Here is a 19,316-nt window from a genome sequence, read left to right on the forward strand (position 1 = left end):
AAACCCCAACAACAAAAAAAAACAAAACTGAAGAAAACAAATAACAGTTTACTTTAGTAAACAAATAAAAGTAAACAAAAGTGAGTAACAATTTACTTAAATCAAAAATAAAAATTAATACATAAAACAAACTGAAGAAAACCGAATAACAGTTTAGTTCAGTATATAACGCAAATCTCGCGTAACGTCAGCAGCGTGATGTCGCTCCGGTGACTCCCGTCCACAGCAGGTTGCTATGGAAACCGGGGCCGAAAAGCAGGCCGGAGTTCTCCCGGCAAACGTTTGGTAATTTCCTGGTGGAGCTGCTCCTGGGCTCATGGTCGTGGTTTAGCCCCATCTAGCGCCAACAAGGGGTCCGATGTAGACACGCAAGTAGCATCTAGTGAAAAAGAAATGGACTTGAGAAAAAACTGAAAATCCAGAGGAAAACCAGCGTAACAGAGAAGACATGGTTGACACAGAGGAGATCCAAGTGAGGTAATGAAGTCAAAAGTACAGCCATGGGAAGTTTAGAGCTGTTTCTGACTGTTGGCAGCTTTTAAAGTGTTTGAAAGACTATTATTTATTTTTGCAATTAATAATGTATAGGACAAGGTAGCCAGTGTTTTAAATGTGACTCTTAACACATTTTTCTGTCCTTTCACCGCTCCCCCCATTCAACAGTTTCTAAACCTGCCCCTGGTCCAATCCAGGGGAGAGGTGCAAACATTTTAGGAGATGGGAATGTACTTTCTATATAAAATCATATATTATCTTACAAATCAACATTTATGTTAATTTAATAAAAGAACAAGCCATGTGTGGTGAACAATTACAATGATCAAATGTACCGCATGTTTAGGCCCCATCAGTTCTACAGGTGAGGAATGGTTTCACAGGTGGCTTGCCTGGTAGATTATCCGAAGCTAATAATGACGAAGATATGTGGATTCGGAGAACATACTATTATTTTTTGAATTGATAAAGACCAATTCGCGAATAAAATGTGGTATTTACCTGACAGTGTGCTTTTAGAACCTCTCGTTTACAGTACACCTCTTGATCCCTTGTCTTTCCTTTTTTTTGGGGGGGGGGGTTCTTAGTTTTCCATGTGAAAATTCTGGTGAGGATCAGACAAAAATTCCCTCAGAAGTTCAAGATGAGATAGGAGACACTCAAAACAACTGCACAAAGAGACCGGGATCCAGGTGGCAAGCCATTTCGATTGCGATTTTGATGGTGCTTTTTTGTGGTGTGACCGGCATCCTCTTTACTCAGATAAGTAAAAGCCAAAGTGTGACAGCAGAATTACAGCATATGGCAGAGGAGATATTAACTGCGTCGAACATCACCAAGCAGTTGCAAGTAGAAAACAGTCAGCTGAAGCAACTTCTCAACTCCACTTATCGAAACTTCACCCTTCTTAGAAGTGAGTATGGCCAAGTGAAACTGCTCGTGAACGCCACTCTGTACAACTTTGCTTTGTTGTCGGCTGAAAAAACACAGCTGAGCATGCTCCTGAAGAACACATTGCAAGAAAATACACAGCTGCAAGTGGGGAACAAAGAACTGAACATGCTTCTAAATGCAACCGAGGAAGACTGCAACCTCGTGGAAGAGGAGAACAGGCAACTGAACCTGCTTCTGAACGACTCACTGCACATCACCACTTTGGCATCTGCAGAAAACAAACGCCTGCGCCAGTTGTTTATCAACGAACAGCAAATCTCCATGCACTTGGAAGCAGATAATCGAAAGCAGCGTTCAATCCTGTTCTCTGACAATTTGTCGTTCCTCTGGAGATTCTGCAACGAGAGCACCCTGCGGTGTACACGCTGCCCGCCGGGCTGGGTCGAGCACGCCTCACGCTGCTTCTTCCTGTCCCGAGAATCACAGAAGTGGGAAGCTGCTCGCCGGGTGTGCCTTGGCATGGGCGGGGACCTGGCTGTTGTTGGGAATTCTGAAGACCAGGCATTCTTGACCAACTTGACTTTTCAGTTTGCACGGGAGCACCCTCAAGAAAACTTCCATTCAGCATGGATCGGGTTGCAGGACATGGTGAAGGAGGGCGACCATTTGTGGGTCACCGGCGACAGAACCAAGTCAACTGTTACTTACTGGAAGCATCTGGAGCCTAACAACGCCATTGCCTCCTGGGACAAAGACCGAGCAGGGCAGGACTGTGTTGCCATTGTGCCACCAGGACGCCTTGAACAGGAGGATTGGTTAAACTCCTGGGATGACATTGTTTGTGGTGGCAAACGGCACTATCTGTGTGAGACCATGGCTCTCACCTTGTCCTGACTGACAGAGCAGGGATGTAGCAGCCTACTACTACTGATGTATCCTGGACTAAGCCTTCTCCCAAAATGTGATATATAACTGAATGTACTGTGCTATACAAATAAAAGTGGAGTGTCATTGTTGGGATATTAACGTTGACCTCCCAGGCAACTCAACTACTAACAATTTTAAAACTGGGGAAAATCCAGACTCCTGTCTATGGTGCTTAAGTAGTGTTACAAACCACAGTGCCAGAAAACCAGCTAGCTTTTTCAATTCTTTTACTTGAACAATGGTGCTAAAATTAAAAATTGTCTCTGGTAATGCATCTGGCTTCAGGTAACCAATTTTGTTTTCATAATCCTGAGTGGTATGGCAGTGGACGAGTGCAATACATTAATTTGAAGAATCTTAATTAAAAGTAGAGAATAAATGGCTTTCACAACACAGCAAAAATATGCAAACTGTTTGTCAGAGAAATAATGTAATGTTCTTATTAAAATGACAATATTACATTGAAAAGGGGATTCTCGCCTGGATTTGGCTTCTGGGAGAAAACAACGCAAGATTTAGGGACGCCATAAGGGGGCCCAGGCATGTTGTAGCAGACGCCCCGGTCCCCCTTGGCGCCAAATCAGAACTGCCACTATAACAGTAAACCACACATTTACACAGGGAAAACACCTCCGCTGTGAGCCGACGTCATCTGTAATTTGGTCTGGTCATTTTTATTTTCTGTCATTATTGAGGCAAGATATTTGGGGTTTTTGGGTGTTGAGAGTCTTTGGCATGTACTTTGGGTGTGTTTTTGTATACATAATTGATTTTTTTTTAGTACAACCATTAGACTGACCACCCCCCTAACTACCTAGTATATTCTTTTGTTTGTTTGTATGCATGTTTGTTGAATATATTTGTCCTTTGTCCAATATTAGGATTAATGATGCTATCTTGACTGAAACGTTAACGTTGGAGCCCGGACTAAGTCAAATGTTAGGAGGGAATACCTCCAGTAGAGTGAAATGACTCCCCCTATCGACGGTACACTGTAACCGCAGGCCAGCCCACCTTCTCCGCTTGACACAACAACACGAACGCCATCTTTAGCTGACAGGCAAAGTCCCGAAGCAGGAGAGTTGTGAAACGAAACTAGGTCAGGCGCCCGGACCACGAAAAGACCCTCGAAAGCCTCGCTTCTCAAACCTGTGGTCGGTGTCTGCCAACCTCCCGACACACCGTGCTGTCCTATGGTCCAATGTGTTTGATCGGTCGGCCAGCTCGAACGCAGTTTTCTTGTGTCGGTCCCGGTTGACGTTGAGTTCTCGCTTTTTTTCCGACAAACATCCGACGGAGGCGAAAGCCAGGTAAGAGTCGGGCTTGGCAGATAACTCACGAGATCCTAGATTATGTGTCTAAATAAACTGTTTTTCAGATTTAACTTCAAATTCACTTCAACTTGTTTGCTAAGTAGTTAGCAAGACGCAACGCTCGGTCGGGGATAAGCTAACTCTTGCCTTCGTTGGTTTGATGGGTTCGTGTTGTAAACTAACCATCAAACGCAGCCAACATCGCTCGATTTACGTGCAAAAATAATGTGCAGTTAAAGACAGTTTTTGAGCGCAGGCCTTAACTTAGTTTTGATCAGACGGTGGTGTTGGTTGAGGCGGAGGGAGGCGTGTCCTCCTTCTCCAGCGATTTGGTTCTCAGGTGAGCACAGGAAACACTGGAACACACCCGGTTGTGGACACTTTGCACAGAAAACGATTGGCCTTTTGTGCGGCTTTTGCAGGTCATTCACAAGTCTGTCAGGTAGGTCAGGGCGATGCACAGAGAATAATAGATACTAAATAATAAACACCACAGTAATTAGAGGACCAGCATTCACAATATATCAGAGTATCATTCCTGCGTGCATCATAACAGGAAATCATTTTAAGCCTGCGCTCTCAATTAAATGTGCACTAATTTACCAGCATCTCATCACTACCGATCAGTACTGATAAAATAGCAGATCAGAACACTGTCATATTCACAGCAGGGCAATTTTTTAGACGTACTGCATAGACATACAGTATTGATTTTGCTTTTTAAAAGTTGGTCAAAGGAGTGGGCCATATGAATAAAATCTTGGTATGTGTTGTATTGTGATATTGATTTATATTGTGATAGTAGCATTACATGTTTCAGATTGAACAATACAAGCTCAGGCAGAGAAATACTAATATCAGTGCTTTGTTTTTTTTTCGTCTCTCCTCTCCCGTTAACCGTCTCACGACCCCTCAGATTTATCTGGTGACCCAGTGTATAAAACTTTATGTAAAGTAGCTCAAACTAGCTCCACATCGAGCAGCTCCGACAGTGACATGCTGCTTACAGACTGACGCTTCAGTATTAATCATCCGATGGTGTCGTATATAATAATATATCAGTCAGAGGGAACAAACCAGTACTTTTACTTTAATACTTCAACTACATTTTGGTGCTAATACTTATGTAGTTTTATTTAAGTGGGATTTCTCCTGTGTGACTTTTACCTGTAATGGAGTATTTGTAAAGTAAAGGATCTGAATACTTCCTCCACCACCGCTGGCTTTCCATTCATATTCATATCATTCAATCTGTATCTGAGTCTAGCGGCTCTCGCAGCATCGTTATCTAGCATTAGCTTTATTGCTACATTTTAATGTCAACGTAAGGCGATATACCTCTGTCTTCTTTTCCTCCTCCACTTTTTTTCTCCATTTTCGTCCCCTCTGCTCCTGAAAGCGTGGACCTTATCAATATGAAATCATTTGAGCTAATAATACCTGGACCGTCCCTCGGCTAATCCAGCCTAGCATATATGCCGTCAGTCAGTCAGTGTTACTCCCCGGACTTTGGGCTGAGCGATGCACAAGTGAGCGTCGAACGGTTCCCATCATCCCCCGCTTTCAGTGCGCTGCGGTGCTCAGACAGTTCGGGCGACACAGTATGTTAATTTTTGTAAGTAAAAAGACTGTTTTTGTTGATAATGTTGTTGCTGTGACCATGATTAATAAGATTATGTTTGTGCCATATGTCACTCTTGCGGTGCCCAACCCCCCCGATACACCGTATATCGCCTTTGCCACAAGCCAGCCCTGAAGACACAGCATCTATAACAGGCAACGACGTCTATTTTCTTCCCGAGCTGTCACAACATTTTGTGTCTGAGGGTTGTTGTTTTTTTTTTGTTGCATAAGAAAATAACCTTAGCTTGGATAACTACACATGAATGTATGTTTCCGTCTAATTCAGTGAATTAAGTAACCACTGCCTAATACAACCAGAGACATAAAAGATACCCCAGTGCAAACTGCAAAAAAATTATTCATAAATATACTGTATATATATTTAAAATATGGCAAAATCTCAAGTCAAGACGCTTGACAAATTTATATCATCTCAACCCTTGTCAGATACTTTCAGCATTGTGTTGTATTGATTTTCATGTTATGTCTACTGCTGATATTTGAATGGTAATTTGTCATCTCCATGATCGTTTTTCTTATGAATATACAGCTATCAAACACACCACCACGTCGCACCACTATTTTTGCCTCTGGGTGGGCTTGTCTGGTCGTGCTTTGAACCTGTGTTTGCAGAAAGATGTGCCTATGAGTCAGTACTGCCCCACATTGGATGGGAAGATGGCCTAAAAAAATAAGCATATCGGTGCATCCCAGTCCCTGTTTCAGACATTACTGTGGGAGAGATAGTATGAATTTTGATAACAAAATGTGCATATGAAAATATTATGATTAGGGTAGGTTATCATGTGGCAACCCTGTAGTGCTTTAATGATTAATTGATTAGTATTGATTAGAGTGAAGAAAACTAATGAGTGACATTTAAAAAGTCTGTTAATTGTCATTAAGTCATTTATCATATAAAAATACCAAACATTTCTTGGTTTCAGTGTGACAAATGTGAGGAGTTGCTGCTTTACTCTTTCATATCATTGTGAAATTAATTTCTTTTATTTTTTTAAATATTTAATTAATCTATAAATAATTAATAGATTAACTGATAATGACAATACTTGCAGCTCTACAACCATATGTCATTTCACACACACATATTTGGTTTATCTCAGCATGAATCAGCCTACCAGACATGGATTGCAATTCTAATAACATTTAGTTTGCCGAGCACGTCAAGTCTTGTGAAGAAGAAGCCCTGCGTAAACGGTACTGCTTATCAAACGCTTCTTTTCCCCGTGAAGTTCACTTGTCCCAACCACCTCGATTTTGTTAACTCCTCTTCAGTATACCCAGGATGAAACGAGTTTTCCAAGGGAATGAGCAGGAGGACGGAGGAGGGACCAGCAGTGGGTCTCAAGGGACTCTTAAACGGCCCTGCAAGCAGAGGAGGGAGAAAGATACCGAGGAGGAGAGCGCCCGCTGGGAGTGTCTGCCGCAGGAGATCCTGCTCCACATCTTCCAGTACCTGCCTCTACTAGATAGAGCTTATGCCTCTCAGGTACTCATTTTATAATGTACCATCAGTCTCCACACTAAGTCGATAATATTTGGCAGTAAGCTGTATTTTCTGTAGCAACTTATTGAAGGTAATGTATTTAAATTGTTGCTAAGAAGTTATGATTTTTTCCATTCAACTTGTATTTTCAACATTTATCAGATAGAGGATTTTTGACACTAAATGGCATAACTGGGCACTTTTGTTTGACCACTACCACCATACATAGTGTGTCAAATAGGGAAAGCGCAAACTTAAAAGTAAATTGTTCTCCACATTCAGAAAGACTACTAAAAATGTTGGCTTCAAGCACAAACATAAAGTGAATTTCTGCAATTATCAAATACCCATACAAGAGTAAAAGGATAAATATAGCTGAAGAAACACTAAAGAATAAAAATAGTTGGAAATACCAAAATCCATACATTTTTGTACTAATGGTCTTGTATGTGTTATGTATCTGTTTACATCTTGGCAACTAGTGTGCATATTGAACAAAAGAAAGCTACGTAAAAGTAAAATTCCCTTTTCCAGGATTTCTCACCCTCAGCTGACTCAGAAAAACTCATGTAATGATGCATGTGTGGAGGCAGATTCTCATGACAGGTCTTGCGATTTTTCTGTCTGGATTATTGTGCAGAAAGTCACATTCTTTACATTAACATCAAACTCAGAGTGAAAGCGACTGGTTGACTGCACCAGGTTGAACAGATGCATTGACCCAGTGAAATTTGGCCATTGCCACAGAATATAACAACGTAAGAGATTTTCAAAACAGACAGTAGTAATGCTGTTTTTTCCTCATCATTAGATTATCATTATATAGTGTAATTAACTTAATAATTGTGTTATTTTTGCTTTCAGTTATCTTTAAACCAGTCAGCTGGGCTCTTAACAACGAACCAGGGTTGGTTAAACACAAAAACGTACAGTTGTACCTGGCATTCTGTTCCAAGTCCTGTACTTTGTGCCAGGGTGACAGCCATTTGCTTAAGGGTAAATTAAAGGTTTCTGCACTCTCCTGGGAGTTACATTTTGTCAGCTTGTCTTAGGAATTCAAAAAGCACTTTTGGCCACAAGCCCAGGAAAATAATGCTTAATATTGTAAATGAGACTCAGAGTAAATGAATATTCAGTTTGCTACATGGGTTAGTTCTGTTGCTGATGTTAACCACATGAAAAATTGAGACAATTTTTTTCATTTCATTAAAAAAAAAGAAACTAACGAAAGAGGGAGTATATTTCTGAGAGAGACAGATAACTCGGATCAGATTTTGATCTTATTGATGCTACCACAGGTGTGTCGAAGCTGGAACCAGGCCTTTCACATGCCAGAGCTGTGGCGGTGCTTTGAGTTTGAGTTAAACCAGCCAGCCAGCTCCTACCTGAAGGCCACGCACCCAGACCTCATCAAACAGATAATCAAACGGCACGCCAACCACCTGCAGTATGTCAGCTTCAAGGTATGAAATGATCGGGAGACGGGGAGGAGACGTGTCCGGTTAGGGTGGTTAAAGTGATGAGGTGTGTCGTGAAGTGAATTCATATGTTCTGTTCAAATGAAAGCCTCGCTGCATTTACGTTTTCTTTCTCTATACTGTTTAGGTGGACAGCAGCAGAGAGTCTGCAGAGGCAGCATGCGACATTCTCTCTCAGCTCGTGAATTGTTCTTTGAAAACGTTGGGGCTCATCTCCACAGCCAGACCCAGTTTCATGGAGCTGCCCAAAGTAAGCTGCAGCAAGATAGTTATTTTTGTGCATCTTCATCTACAGGCATAGTTTAGGATTATAATTTACTGCTGTAGGGAAACAATTCACCAGTTTAAAGCTGTGATGTGTGATCAGTGTATAAGATGCAGCTGGTCTGATTAATGCCAGGATCCTGTGAGAAGGTCTATAATTTAATATCTTTAAATTGTCAGCTAAAAACATTGCACTCAGGCATTTTCTTTGACGGTCAATCTTGGAAGCAGTCTGTTAACAAAGTGGCAGGGCTGCACATTTGCATTTTTGTTTTTTAATTCATGGATATAATATAAAGGTAGGGAGTTGGTATGCCATTTTGTTTGTATCTTGTACTTTACAAGCACCTGCACAAAGATGCATATACATTTAGACAAGAGTGATGTGATAGACATTTCTGCCAGCTGCAGACTTCAGAAAATGGAAATGTGTAGTGGAATTAAATGGCGGTCGCTAACTACGTCTGCATGTCAGATTGCTTGATGTCTTTGGAGAATAAAACTAGCATTTATGGCTGCCTCAAAGACTGACTGTGTTTACCGAAGGAAGAAGGGTGACTAAATGTTTCTGTCTGTTTCTTTCACCCTGTCCACCAGTCTCACTTCATCTCAGCGCTTACAGTGGTTTTTGTCAACTCCAAATCCCTCTCCTCCCTAAAGATTGATGACACACCTGTGGATGACCCCTCCCTCAAAGTCCTGGTGGCCAATAATAGTGACACACTCAAACTGCTGAAAATGAGCAGTTGCCCTCATGTTTCACCTGCAGGTACTGGACAATAGAAGGAATGACAGACATTAGCGATGTTAATGATAATAATGACTAACTGTTAACAATTTGATTGATCAAGAACAATTATAGCTGGCGTTTTGCAGAGTTGAGGCACATCTTTTGTACATGAACATCTGTTCCCCCTGTGTTTTTAGCAGCTGGATTTGACGGGATGGTGGAAGTAAAAGGGATATAAAAAGCACATTTATTAGGAGTCAACGAGTAAAAAGTGACTGGGAAGACATGATTGTACAGGGAAGGGGACATTGATATTAAAATATAGATATTTTAGGGTTTTTTATTACAATGAGGTGATACACCAGTTAATTAAATCACTCTTCCTAAGGCTGAAACCTACGAGGAGAAATAACAGTGTTGGCTAACATTGCTTCATCTTTTCCTGTGCTCAGCCTTAAACAGGCTGTGTAGATCTATAGCCCCCTAATTTACTTCTCTCCCTCTCCCAGGCATCCTGTGTGTGGCTGATCAGTGCCACGGCCTGAGAGAACTGGCTCTCAACTACCATTTGTTGAGTGATGAACTTCTCATAGCCCTGTCCTCGGAGAAGCACGTTCACCTCGAGCACCTTCGCATCGACGTGGTTAGTGAGAATCCTGGCCAACAGTTCCACACCATCAAGAAGAGCAGCTGGGACGCCATGATGCGCCACTCTCCCAAATTTAACCTGGTCATGTACTTCTTTCTCTATGAGGACGAGTTTGGTCCTTTCTTCCGTGATGAAATCCCTGTCACGCACCTGTACTTCGGCCGCTCCGTCAGTAAAGACGTGCTGGGCCGTGTTGGGCTCAACTGCCCTCGTCTGGTCGAGCTTGTGGTGTGCGCCAATGGGCTGCGGCCCCTGGATGAGGAGCTGATCCGCATCGCCCAACGCTGCACCCAGCTGTCGGCCATCGGCTTGGGAGAGTGTGAAGTGTCCTGCAGCGCCTTCGTGGAGTTTGTCAAGATGTGTGGAGACAGACTGACACAGCTATCCATCATGGAGGAAGTATTGGTCCCAGACCACCACTATGGTCTGGATGATATCCACTGGGAGGTGTCAAAGCATTTGGGCCGCGTCTGGTTCCCAGACATGATGCCTACCTGGTAGAGCTCTGGAGGAAGGTCTAGGTTTGCATGAGTTTGGGTGTGTGTGTGCGTGTGCATGTGTGTGTGTGATGTTTGAGTGTGTCCTCATCCATATGTAGGGCTTTTCCTCCCCGAATACATGACAAAATCACATCTCTTTGAGGTCTGATCTGATAAAACACATGTTCATTGATTTAAACTCTACCATCCTGTTCCGTGTATAAAATTTTTATATTTATATGTATATTTATATCTCAATTTGTCTTGTTGTCACACATAACATTTAGCACCCTGTTCTCTGAGCCATTTTTAATGGGCTGAAAAACCCTGCAGATTGGTTATGTGTTGCGTTGTAGGAGTATTCAGGGGTGACACATTGCACTAACGGGAAAGTCTTGGAATTACTGGGAAAGAATGGGGAAGAATGTCGAAGTTATTTCATCTACACAGGTATGAGCAGACAGATTCATAAACAGTTTTACCATATAATGTGCAGGCATGAGTACAAATGCCTCTAATAGAAATCAGAAACTTTACAGTGATTAGTTTAATTTCAGTTAAATAACTGGACATACAGATATATTCGACAGATTGTCATCATCACAGTGAACTGCAAAATGTCTTTCAGGTCAGACACGGTGGTGAGTTAGAAAACAGTCTTGACATGGAATGGAAAAATGCACAGTACATTAAATCGGGATAGTCACCATTATAAGCTCATATATCTGTGTTGATACTCAGTTAAAATCACCTAAATTTCCAACCTTAACTGTCATGGAAGGTTTTTTTAATTTTCTCTTTTGCTTCTGACACTTTGCAACCCAAGTAACGACACACTGTGGCTGTACAAGAATAAGAAACACGAAACAGTCACCAGACGTGTGAAGCTCCTTGTAGAGGCGGTCGATTACATGCCTACGCTCAGGTAGGCAATAGCACATAAAAGATTCCATGTTAAAACCATATGTTTTTGTTCTCGTTCGTCTATCGACATATTTATTAATTCTTTGAATGTGTTTCTGAGTCACTGCATCTCATTTGGAAAAAAAGAGCTGTCTCTGTCTCCGTCCTCTGATGTGACATGGGCGGGGCTACAGACAGTGGTGTCTCTCTTTTTCTAAGAACAGCTACTTGTGAAGGTGGTGCTCTTAAGTGACTTTGGCCACAATCATGTTAGTCTGTATATGCTGTACATATATATATAATATGTATATATATATTATATGTATATGTATATATGTATATGTATATGTGTTCCTATTGTAAATATCAAAGTGCTAAATTGCAAAACAAATGAGAGGGAGAATTTTTGATTGTTGACATCATACATCTGTACATTTACTTAATCCTACTGATGCACTTTTACTCCAATGAAGGACACAAGATGAGCTACAATGTTATTAGGGCATGAAATCAACTGAGTTTGCAGTCAAGTGGTGGTAAATTTTGGCAGTGGTCAGGAACTCTCTCAGTGAGTCACCCTCGGTAGTTGACTTGCTTTTTATGGAGTTATTTTTTCTATTTTTACAAACAGTGTAGGTTCTAAGAAATTGAATTGGCAGGTGGCATTGTTTAATCGTTGACCTAAATTGACTCACAAAAATCCTTCTGGAAAGCTTTCTTGGAAAGGGACAAACCAAAACTGCTTCACAGGACAATCATTCACCATGCTCATAGTCTGTACAGTCTCTAGTCTACCTAAGAAAGATATATTCTGGTTTACCATTTGTAAAACGTATTTTAGTGGTAAATGTACCAAAATTTGCAAAAACAAAAGGGTTGCCCAGTGAGGAACTCTCAAATTGATCGACGGGTCTTATGATACATGAACAAAATCTTGATTTATTAATGTTTACTGATGCTGTTAAAAGTTGAACATTAGCAATGTTTGTGAACAGCAGAGAGGAGGCCTGTATTTTCAGTTATGATCAGTTGACAAACACATTATAAAAAGTGTTTTTCTGTTTGTGAATTAAGCTCAAATGTATATGGTAACATGATTAAGGATTGAGGATTTTAAATGCAAGCACAGGGCTGCACAGTTATTAATTGGTGCTGTACTTTTTGCAGCAAGTTTTTCAAGCTATCATTCTGAAACAGTTGGCTGGTTTACAATGAGAACATTTTTTACAACTTAAATTGATGGTGGCACTTTATCTTTTGCCCTGTATCATATTTAGCTGTTGCATAAAGGCATGAAGTGCCACATCGTCCGGAAACTCCAGCACGTATTTGGATGTGGCAGCTGTTCCAGCGTAATTGATAAAAATGCAAAAATTATGATTTTAATGAGGCAATTGTGCAGCCCTGAAGATGGGACAGTGTGGCAGCTGAATGTTAATGTAACTGAATGTTTGGCAGGATGTGTAAGAATGAAATATTTATGTCTCATTATTTTGTTGCAATAGAGCGAAAGAATATTAGTTGGAACATGTCTTTAGGTGGACTAGGGGTGTTGCCTGTGGACTTACTGAAAGATGTCAACCCTTGGACCGTGCAATGAAAGAGACCTGTAAATCATCATGTTCAGTTAAATGGAAAATTGTTTTATGGGGTAAATGTTTTGTGTGTTTTGTTTGAAAATGTTAATCAAAAGGAAAAATTCCCTTCACAATAATATTTCTTCAGTTGTTGCCCTTTGATAGGTAGCCATGATCATGTCTTAATTTGATGTTTTCTGTCTCTGAAGGTCAACAAGGCCTGGCAGTGGACTTTATCCTTTACTGAATTACAGTACATTTTATTGTGTATTTATGAAAACCTGCCATCTGCTGGTTAATATTAACGACATTTGTATTCAGTGCGTATAGATGATTATTGTAATATTCAAGTATAGGCCGAGTAAGGGTTGAAGTTTTTTATAGAGTGTACAGTGACAGTGTGTTGTTTTTATTTTAGCTAAACAAGGTTGCATTGAACTGAGATTTATTGGAAGGTAGTCTCTTGTACTTTCCCCAAAGATATGTAATATTTAAGTGAAGTTAATAGCCACATTAAAAATGCCTGTTTTGAGTGTGTAGTCCCTGTCTTAATTATAAAGACAACGCTCTTGCTTTAATTAGCCTGTTGTAATGTTATTTTTAGCTTGTGTACCGGTCTGAGGAGAGCTGAGCTGAGTTTGATCCTTCTGTTCTAAGATGCTTCACAAGTTTAGTGACAAAGCATTTAGTAGAATTTAGTAACAGTCACCTGGACCCTTTTGGGGAGTCGAAAACATGAAATTATTCATAAGAAATGAATCATGTTTAGACACCCTCAGTAATAAAGTTCATAGTAAACCTAAATTAATTTGTTTGTACAGGAGTATAATGCCTCGTGCTAAAACAAGAGACTCTTTCAATCAACGACTATTAGTTGAATCTACAGCCATGCTAGCAACTGTGTGAGGTTGTTCTTAGGCACAGTGGTGGTTTGAGCTAAATACTAACACTAATATGCGAACATGGTATGTTTATCTTGTTCATCGTCTTGAGTGTGAACATTTGCTAACTAGCATTTAGACAAAAAGTACAGCCAAGGCTGATGGGGATGTCATTGCATTTGCAGGTATTTTGTCATAAATCAAAGTACTAAGCAAATTGAAATTTTGACCCATTGATGGCGCTAGATGCAAAGTCAAAGGTTCACAAGCTTGATTGTGATTCATCCCGAGAGGAACATGGATGTCTGTACCAAATTTTAGGGCAATCCATCTAACATTTGCCAGGATATTTCACTCAGAACCATGAATGTCAACCTCACTTTGATGGTGGAAGAAAAGTCCGAGGATCACCAGAGTCAGTAGGATTCATCCACAGGGGACCATGAATCCAATTTCAGTCTGGACTAAAGTAGTGGACCAAGAACAATTAAAATTCTTAAAACCACACTAGCATACAGGTCAGATGTCTTGTTTTCTCTGTGATCTCACTGAAATATAATTAGCCTAGTAAAAACTGTTCTGTCCTGATTTTGCACATCAAGCAGATGATATTTTTCAGTCAGTCATGAGTAGGTTGAACGCTACTTAGCTGATTCATGTGCCTAAATTTGTTTTTACATGTAAAACTTCAAGTTTCAATAGCCTTTTTTTTTCCACACAGTTTCTTTCTTTATGAGTCCATGACTCAGTTGGATCACATGCACCCTAACCCTGCTGCTCTGCTTTCACAAAACAAACAGTGGTCTATGACCCGCACCCAATTTTTTTTAAAGCCTTTTTGGCAAACCATTCCTAAACTGACTCAGACTTGCTGTAACTTTCAGTTTTAAAGCACCCCAAAACTAAATCAATGTTTAAATATACTAGAAATTAACAAATCAACAATTGGACCTGACAAGGAAAACTTCACTGTCTGAAACAGTGAGTATATTAACATTAGAGTCATGGTTTGGGTGTTATCCTGGTTCTTGATTATATTTAGGATATAGCATTGGAACATGAGAGACCTGGTTATTTATATCCCTGCTTACATGATCATGACAGTATGCAGGTTTCTGGTCGTCTGCCCGTAAGTGTGTCTTGATTCCTCAACACCTCAGACACTCATGCCTGTAGTTTGGAATGAACACAGTTTAGTTTCTATCCGTCTGGACTCAGCTGTATTTACCAATCTGCTGAATTTAAGCTTCTCCATCTGATCACGAGTAATGGAAAGCAAGAGCGACAGTACAATTTAAGATCTGCATTACTGAAGTCAGACTCTCTCTCAGTTTCAGTTTTTTATTCGTCATCCATCACGCCCTTTATTTACCATTGTATTGTATATTTTACTGCCAAACCGCTTTTGTAACTTAAGTTGACAACGCATCTGATGTCATGGCCAATGTCAAACAACATACAAGAGACTTCAGAGGAAAAATGGAAATTCAAATTAATTGAACTGGATCAGCCCCAAAATTTAATGGGTTCCACCAAGTTCGGTGCAAATCGGTTCGGTAGTTTTTGCGTAATCCTGCTGACAAATAAACAAACCAAAAGACCAACAAATAAACACGGTGATTACAAAACCTCCTGCGCGGAGGTAACCGGCTTAACCTGGATGTAGTGAGGTAGACTCTGTGCCCTCAGATCATTTAATTGTGAGAACAGTGCCCTGTTAAAATTCCAAACTTATAAATCCTTAAAAATTAAAACTTCAGTTTTGGTCATATGTTTGTTTGTTTGTTTTGTTTGAGATTGTTTTATGACTAATCACAACCAATGATTTTTTGAAAGACATTTTAAGACTGAGGTTGCTTTTGTTCATTCCTGGAAAGTGGACTTTAAGATCTAGATCCAACAAAATGGCAGAAATGTTATGTTTTCCTTCATATTGTTTATTCTTCTTTATAATTCTCCTCTAAAACTCTATAACTCTTGTGCGCCTCCTGCTGACCTTTTATCCTGTTTCCTCTAAAGAACAAAGAACATTTTATTAGTCAAACACTGTGCAAATATAGACAATCCTATTTGTTCACAGTAAACAATAGGCTAGTTATAACTTGTTACTTAGTAGAAAAATACTTCCCTGTGAGGAAAGGGGATCATCAGAAAAAAAGGAAAAGAGTGTAACACAACACAAGTAAATGTTATTTACACACCGGTTACCTCCAAGCAGGGCGCTTTCTAAAAAGGTATATAAACAACTATGAACATGAGGACATAAGTAGAGACACAAGCAAGACAGGACACATTCAAAAAATTGCTCAATTATGTGAAAAATCAGATAAAAGACACAACTTGAGTGCTGTCTCCTGTTCCACCCACAGCTCCTTAAAATGTTAGGTCTAAGGATTTAAAAGGGCAATGAGTGATATTTCTTAAACAGAAAACATGCTGGGTGCACTTCAGGTATGGACTAAGAGCCGATGAAGTCCGATTGCTGGTGTTACTCAAATCCACATTATTCCACCAGTATTCCAAACACAGTTTTGTAAATTTTACGGAGACTGTCGGCTAACCAGAACTTACAGCAAGTAATAACTCACAGACATTTGAAGGAGATAGTGTGACTTTGTCAGCATTGCCAGGGAAGGCTACTGGTTGAGATGCTGTGTGGAAAAGAGGCATGATTTTGGCTCTTTTGTACTGTACGGTACACTTAGCAGTAAAAAAAAGTTTCAGTTATATCCCCTACACGCCCCCACACGGGTTCTTTCACTTTGTCGTTGTTAATTTAAGCTCTTCTTTGGACTTGCATACAGCATGTTGTACGGTCCATGCTCGACTGACATCTCCCTGTACTGGATATTGGATTTACAAGATTGTTGCATCAATGTTGGGTGGGTGTTGGTGTGTAGAACCCGTGCTTGTTTGACATCTCACTGAATTAACGGTAAAACTTAATGTTTTAAGGTTTTGGTTTAACTGGCTGACACACCCACCCCATTTCAAAATCTGATACATAACCATACCTAAACATATACTGTAATATGAGAATGAGTTATATACATTTACATAAATGGACATACAGCATATTTTAATCAAATCAACATAAAAACATAAAAATATGTATCTAGGATATGTGATTTTAAGTATTATGGAAATTAATGGCTATACACAGTACAAAGAGTTATTAAACAGTGTCTTTACTAATTATTAATCCAAAATATAAAGACAGTATAATGCAGTTTTAAATGCACACGTCGGAAATTTCCATGTTTTGGGGTATTTATGTCCTCATAGTAAAAAGGTTCTGGTTTAAATCCATCAGCAGGTTGGGTGAACGGATTTGTCACTAACATAAGGAACAATATATCCATACCACATATATCAACATTTCCCTCCTCAAAAAATGTATGTGTAGTTAATATGTATTAGACATCTCGCTGTATTTTGAGATATATATATTGTATACCCTGTATGTACGTGTCCTTTATGTAACTTTGTTTTTTGGATATTGGTGAGACACATGACGGTACACCGACACTAATGTTATCTCATGTATTTTCCATATGTGTCCATTTAGCGAATTTTGGCAAGGGACTGTCCCGCCTGTAATCCAGTATGACGGGTCTCCTCGAAAGCCAGACCGGCCATAAATTTGGCTGACCAGATGTGCGAATCCGACGGTGTCACACTCGACATCATCAGGTTTCTGGACTGAAGCCGCCTCCTGCCAGCCCGGGCACGGCTCCGCTGCGAAAGGCGACACGGCGCACGACGAGCCTGCCTTCTCCTGAAAACTTTGGTAGCTTAGCGAGAGGAACTGGCGCAACAGTTTATGTCGGTTTTCTTAGCCGCGGATCCCAAGCTGTCGTGCTAAGAGGTGATGCTGGGGCTGGCTGGAATGACGGGCAGGTGAGCTTTTCCCCCCGGTTAGCTCGGGTAGGAACACAACCTACATACACAACTTCAGGTAAATGGTCAGTTAGCTTTGGAGGCCAGCAGGCTAAAGCTAACGGTATATTAGCTTGCCAAGGTAACCATTGGGGTAAAGTTAGCTAACCGCTACCCGAGAATAGATGCCTAATTTACAAGTTACTCGCAAAAACGTCACTATCAACACATATTTAGCCTTAGGTCAACAGTTTAAAGGTTGGTTCACAGTCGATACGTTATAGCCAGTTATCCAACGTCAGCGAAATAACGTTACTGTTCTTTCCCAAATCTGAGCTGACTCTTATGTTAGCATGCTAGTTAGCTCTAACTTCCATTTTAATCAATAATTTAAAATATCATGCGAAATATTATCATCAACCGCCCTTTAACTTGAATGACCTTTATGAGCCCTTCAGGTTTACCCAGGATTTCTTTTAAGTAAGTTACTCATGGACTGTAACTAATGCATTGTATGCCATCACTGGGGAAAATGATAAACTGACTTTTGTTATCTAAGTTCAATTGGCCAATTATTTTAAACATATTTATGTTCCACATGAAGACTCGGCCAGAATTGGCCTTAAACTTAGAAGGTTGTAGGTTGTGGCATAGTATTTAACCGTATATTGATGAGAAAACGCCCGAGTCTGATTATGGAGTTTATTAGTAAGTTGTACGTGTGGGTGTATTAGGGCGGAAAAACAATTGATCTTTTTCATGATCGATTAATTGCCTAATCAGTGTCTCAGGAAACGGTGAAAAGTGCCTGCTATAATTTCCCAACCCCCAAGATTATGTATTCAAATTGCTTGTTTTGTTCACGAAACGGTCCAAAACGCAAAATAATATTAAGTTTATCCTCTGATATGACAAGGAAAAGCAGGAAATCATCACATTTGAGAAGCTAAAACCAGCTAATGTTTGGAATTTTTGCTCGAAAAATGGCAAAAACGATATGATAAAAGATTATCATAATCGCTGACCTTTAATTTTCTGTCATTTAAGACAAGAATGGATTAATCAACTCACTGTTGTAGCTCTACTGTGTATATTGTATATACGTAAATGTGTGTGTGTGTGTGTGTGTGTGTGTGTGTAGCTGCACATAGTCTTTCAGCTAGGTGTCAGTACTTCTGTTTCTTTACCAAATTAGGGGATGGCTGTGCATCTCAGTGTTACCGAGTTCCCCAACTGATTCATATATTATGTGCATTCTCTGTGCTGACAGCTGCTGAAACAAGCTCAGCAGTTGATGTAGGAGTTATGCGAGAAATGATAAACATTGGTCCAGCCTTGCATCCCAGTTATTTTTCAGCCTTACATGTCTCAGGGACTCTGGGGAAGTAATGTACTAACATGTATTTTCTTGTCTCATGCAACAGCATTGCTAATGCCCTGGCCAATGCGGCCTGTGAGCGCTGTAAGAGTGGCTTTGCTCCGACCGAGAAGATTGTCAATAGTAATGGAGAGCTGTACCATGAGCAGTGCTTTGTGTGTGCCCAGTGCTTCCAGCAGTTTCCAGAGGGACTCTTCTATGAGGTAGTGCACTCAAATATGCTAGCCACCATAATTCATTTCACAAATCATTACAATTAAGAGCCGTAGCTTGTGCTCTGCGTGTGTCGTGAGGATTTCTCTGGTGCTATTTTATATAGAGAATGTTTTGAATGATTCT

The 19,316-nt window shown here is 40.3% G+C and overlaps 2 protein-coding genes across 3 annotated transcripts; both read left to right on the plus strand.

Annotated features, from left to right (window-relative positions):
* The first annotated feature begins 351 nt into the window (after nucleotides 1-351).
* LOC120789734 (low affinity immunoglobulin epsilon Fc receptor-like) lies at nucleotides 352-2,663 on the plus strand. The gene is made up of 2 exons (XM_040126695.1): nucleotides 352-477; nucleotides 1,083-2,663. Exons 1-2 carry the CDS (start codon nucleotides 449-451, stop codon nucleotides 2,281-2,283), a joined length of 1,230 nt encoding a protein of 409 aa, XP_039982629.1. The 5' UTR covers nucleotides 352-448; the 3' UTR covers nucleotides 2,284-2,663.
* An 855-nt stretch (nucleotides 2,664-3,518) lies between these two features.
* LOC120789727 (F-box/LRR-repeat protein 3-like) lies at nucleotides 3,519-13,453 on the plus strand. 2 transcript variants are annotated; one of them, XM_040126671.1, is made up of 6 exons: nucleotides 3,519-3,626; nucleotides 6,549-6,762; nucleotides 8,058-8,222; nucleotides 8,365-8,487; nucleotides 9,099-9,270; nucleotides 9,741-13,452. In XM_040126671.1, exons 2-6 carry the CDS (start codon nucleotides 6,559-6,561, stop codon nucleotides 10,379-10,381), a joined length of 1,305 nt encoding a protein of 434 aa, XP_039982605.1. In that variant the 5' UTR covers nucleotides 3,519-3,626; nucleotides 6,549-6,558; the 3' UTR covers nucleotides 10,382-13,452. The 2 variants fall into 2 exon arrangements, with proteins under 2 accessions (XP_039982605.1, XP_039982615.1); XM_040126681.1 differs by lacking the exon at nucleotides 3,519-3,626 and adding an exon at nucleotides 3,977-4,071 and having other exon boundaries at nucleotides 9,741-13,453.
* The last annotated feature ends 5,863 nt before the right edge of the window (nucleotides 13,454-19,316 follow it).

Source organism: Xiphias gladius, chromosome 1 (assembly GCF_016859285.1).
Source record: "Xiphias gladius isolate SHS-SW01 ecotype Sanya breed wild chromosome 1, ASM1685928v1, whole genome shotgun sequence".
NCBI lineage: Eukaryota > Metazoa > Chordata > Actinopteri > Istiophoriformes > Xiphiidae > Xiphias > Xiphias gladius.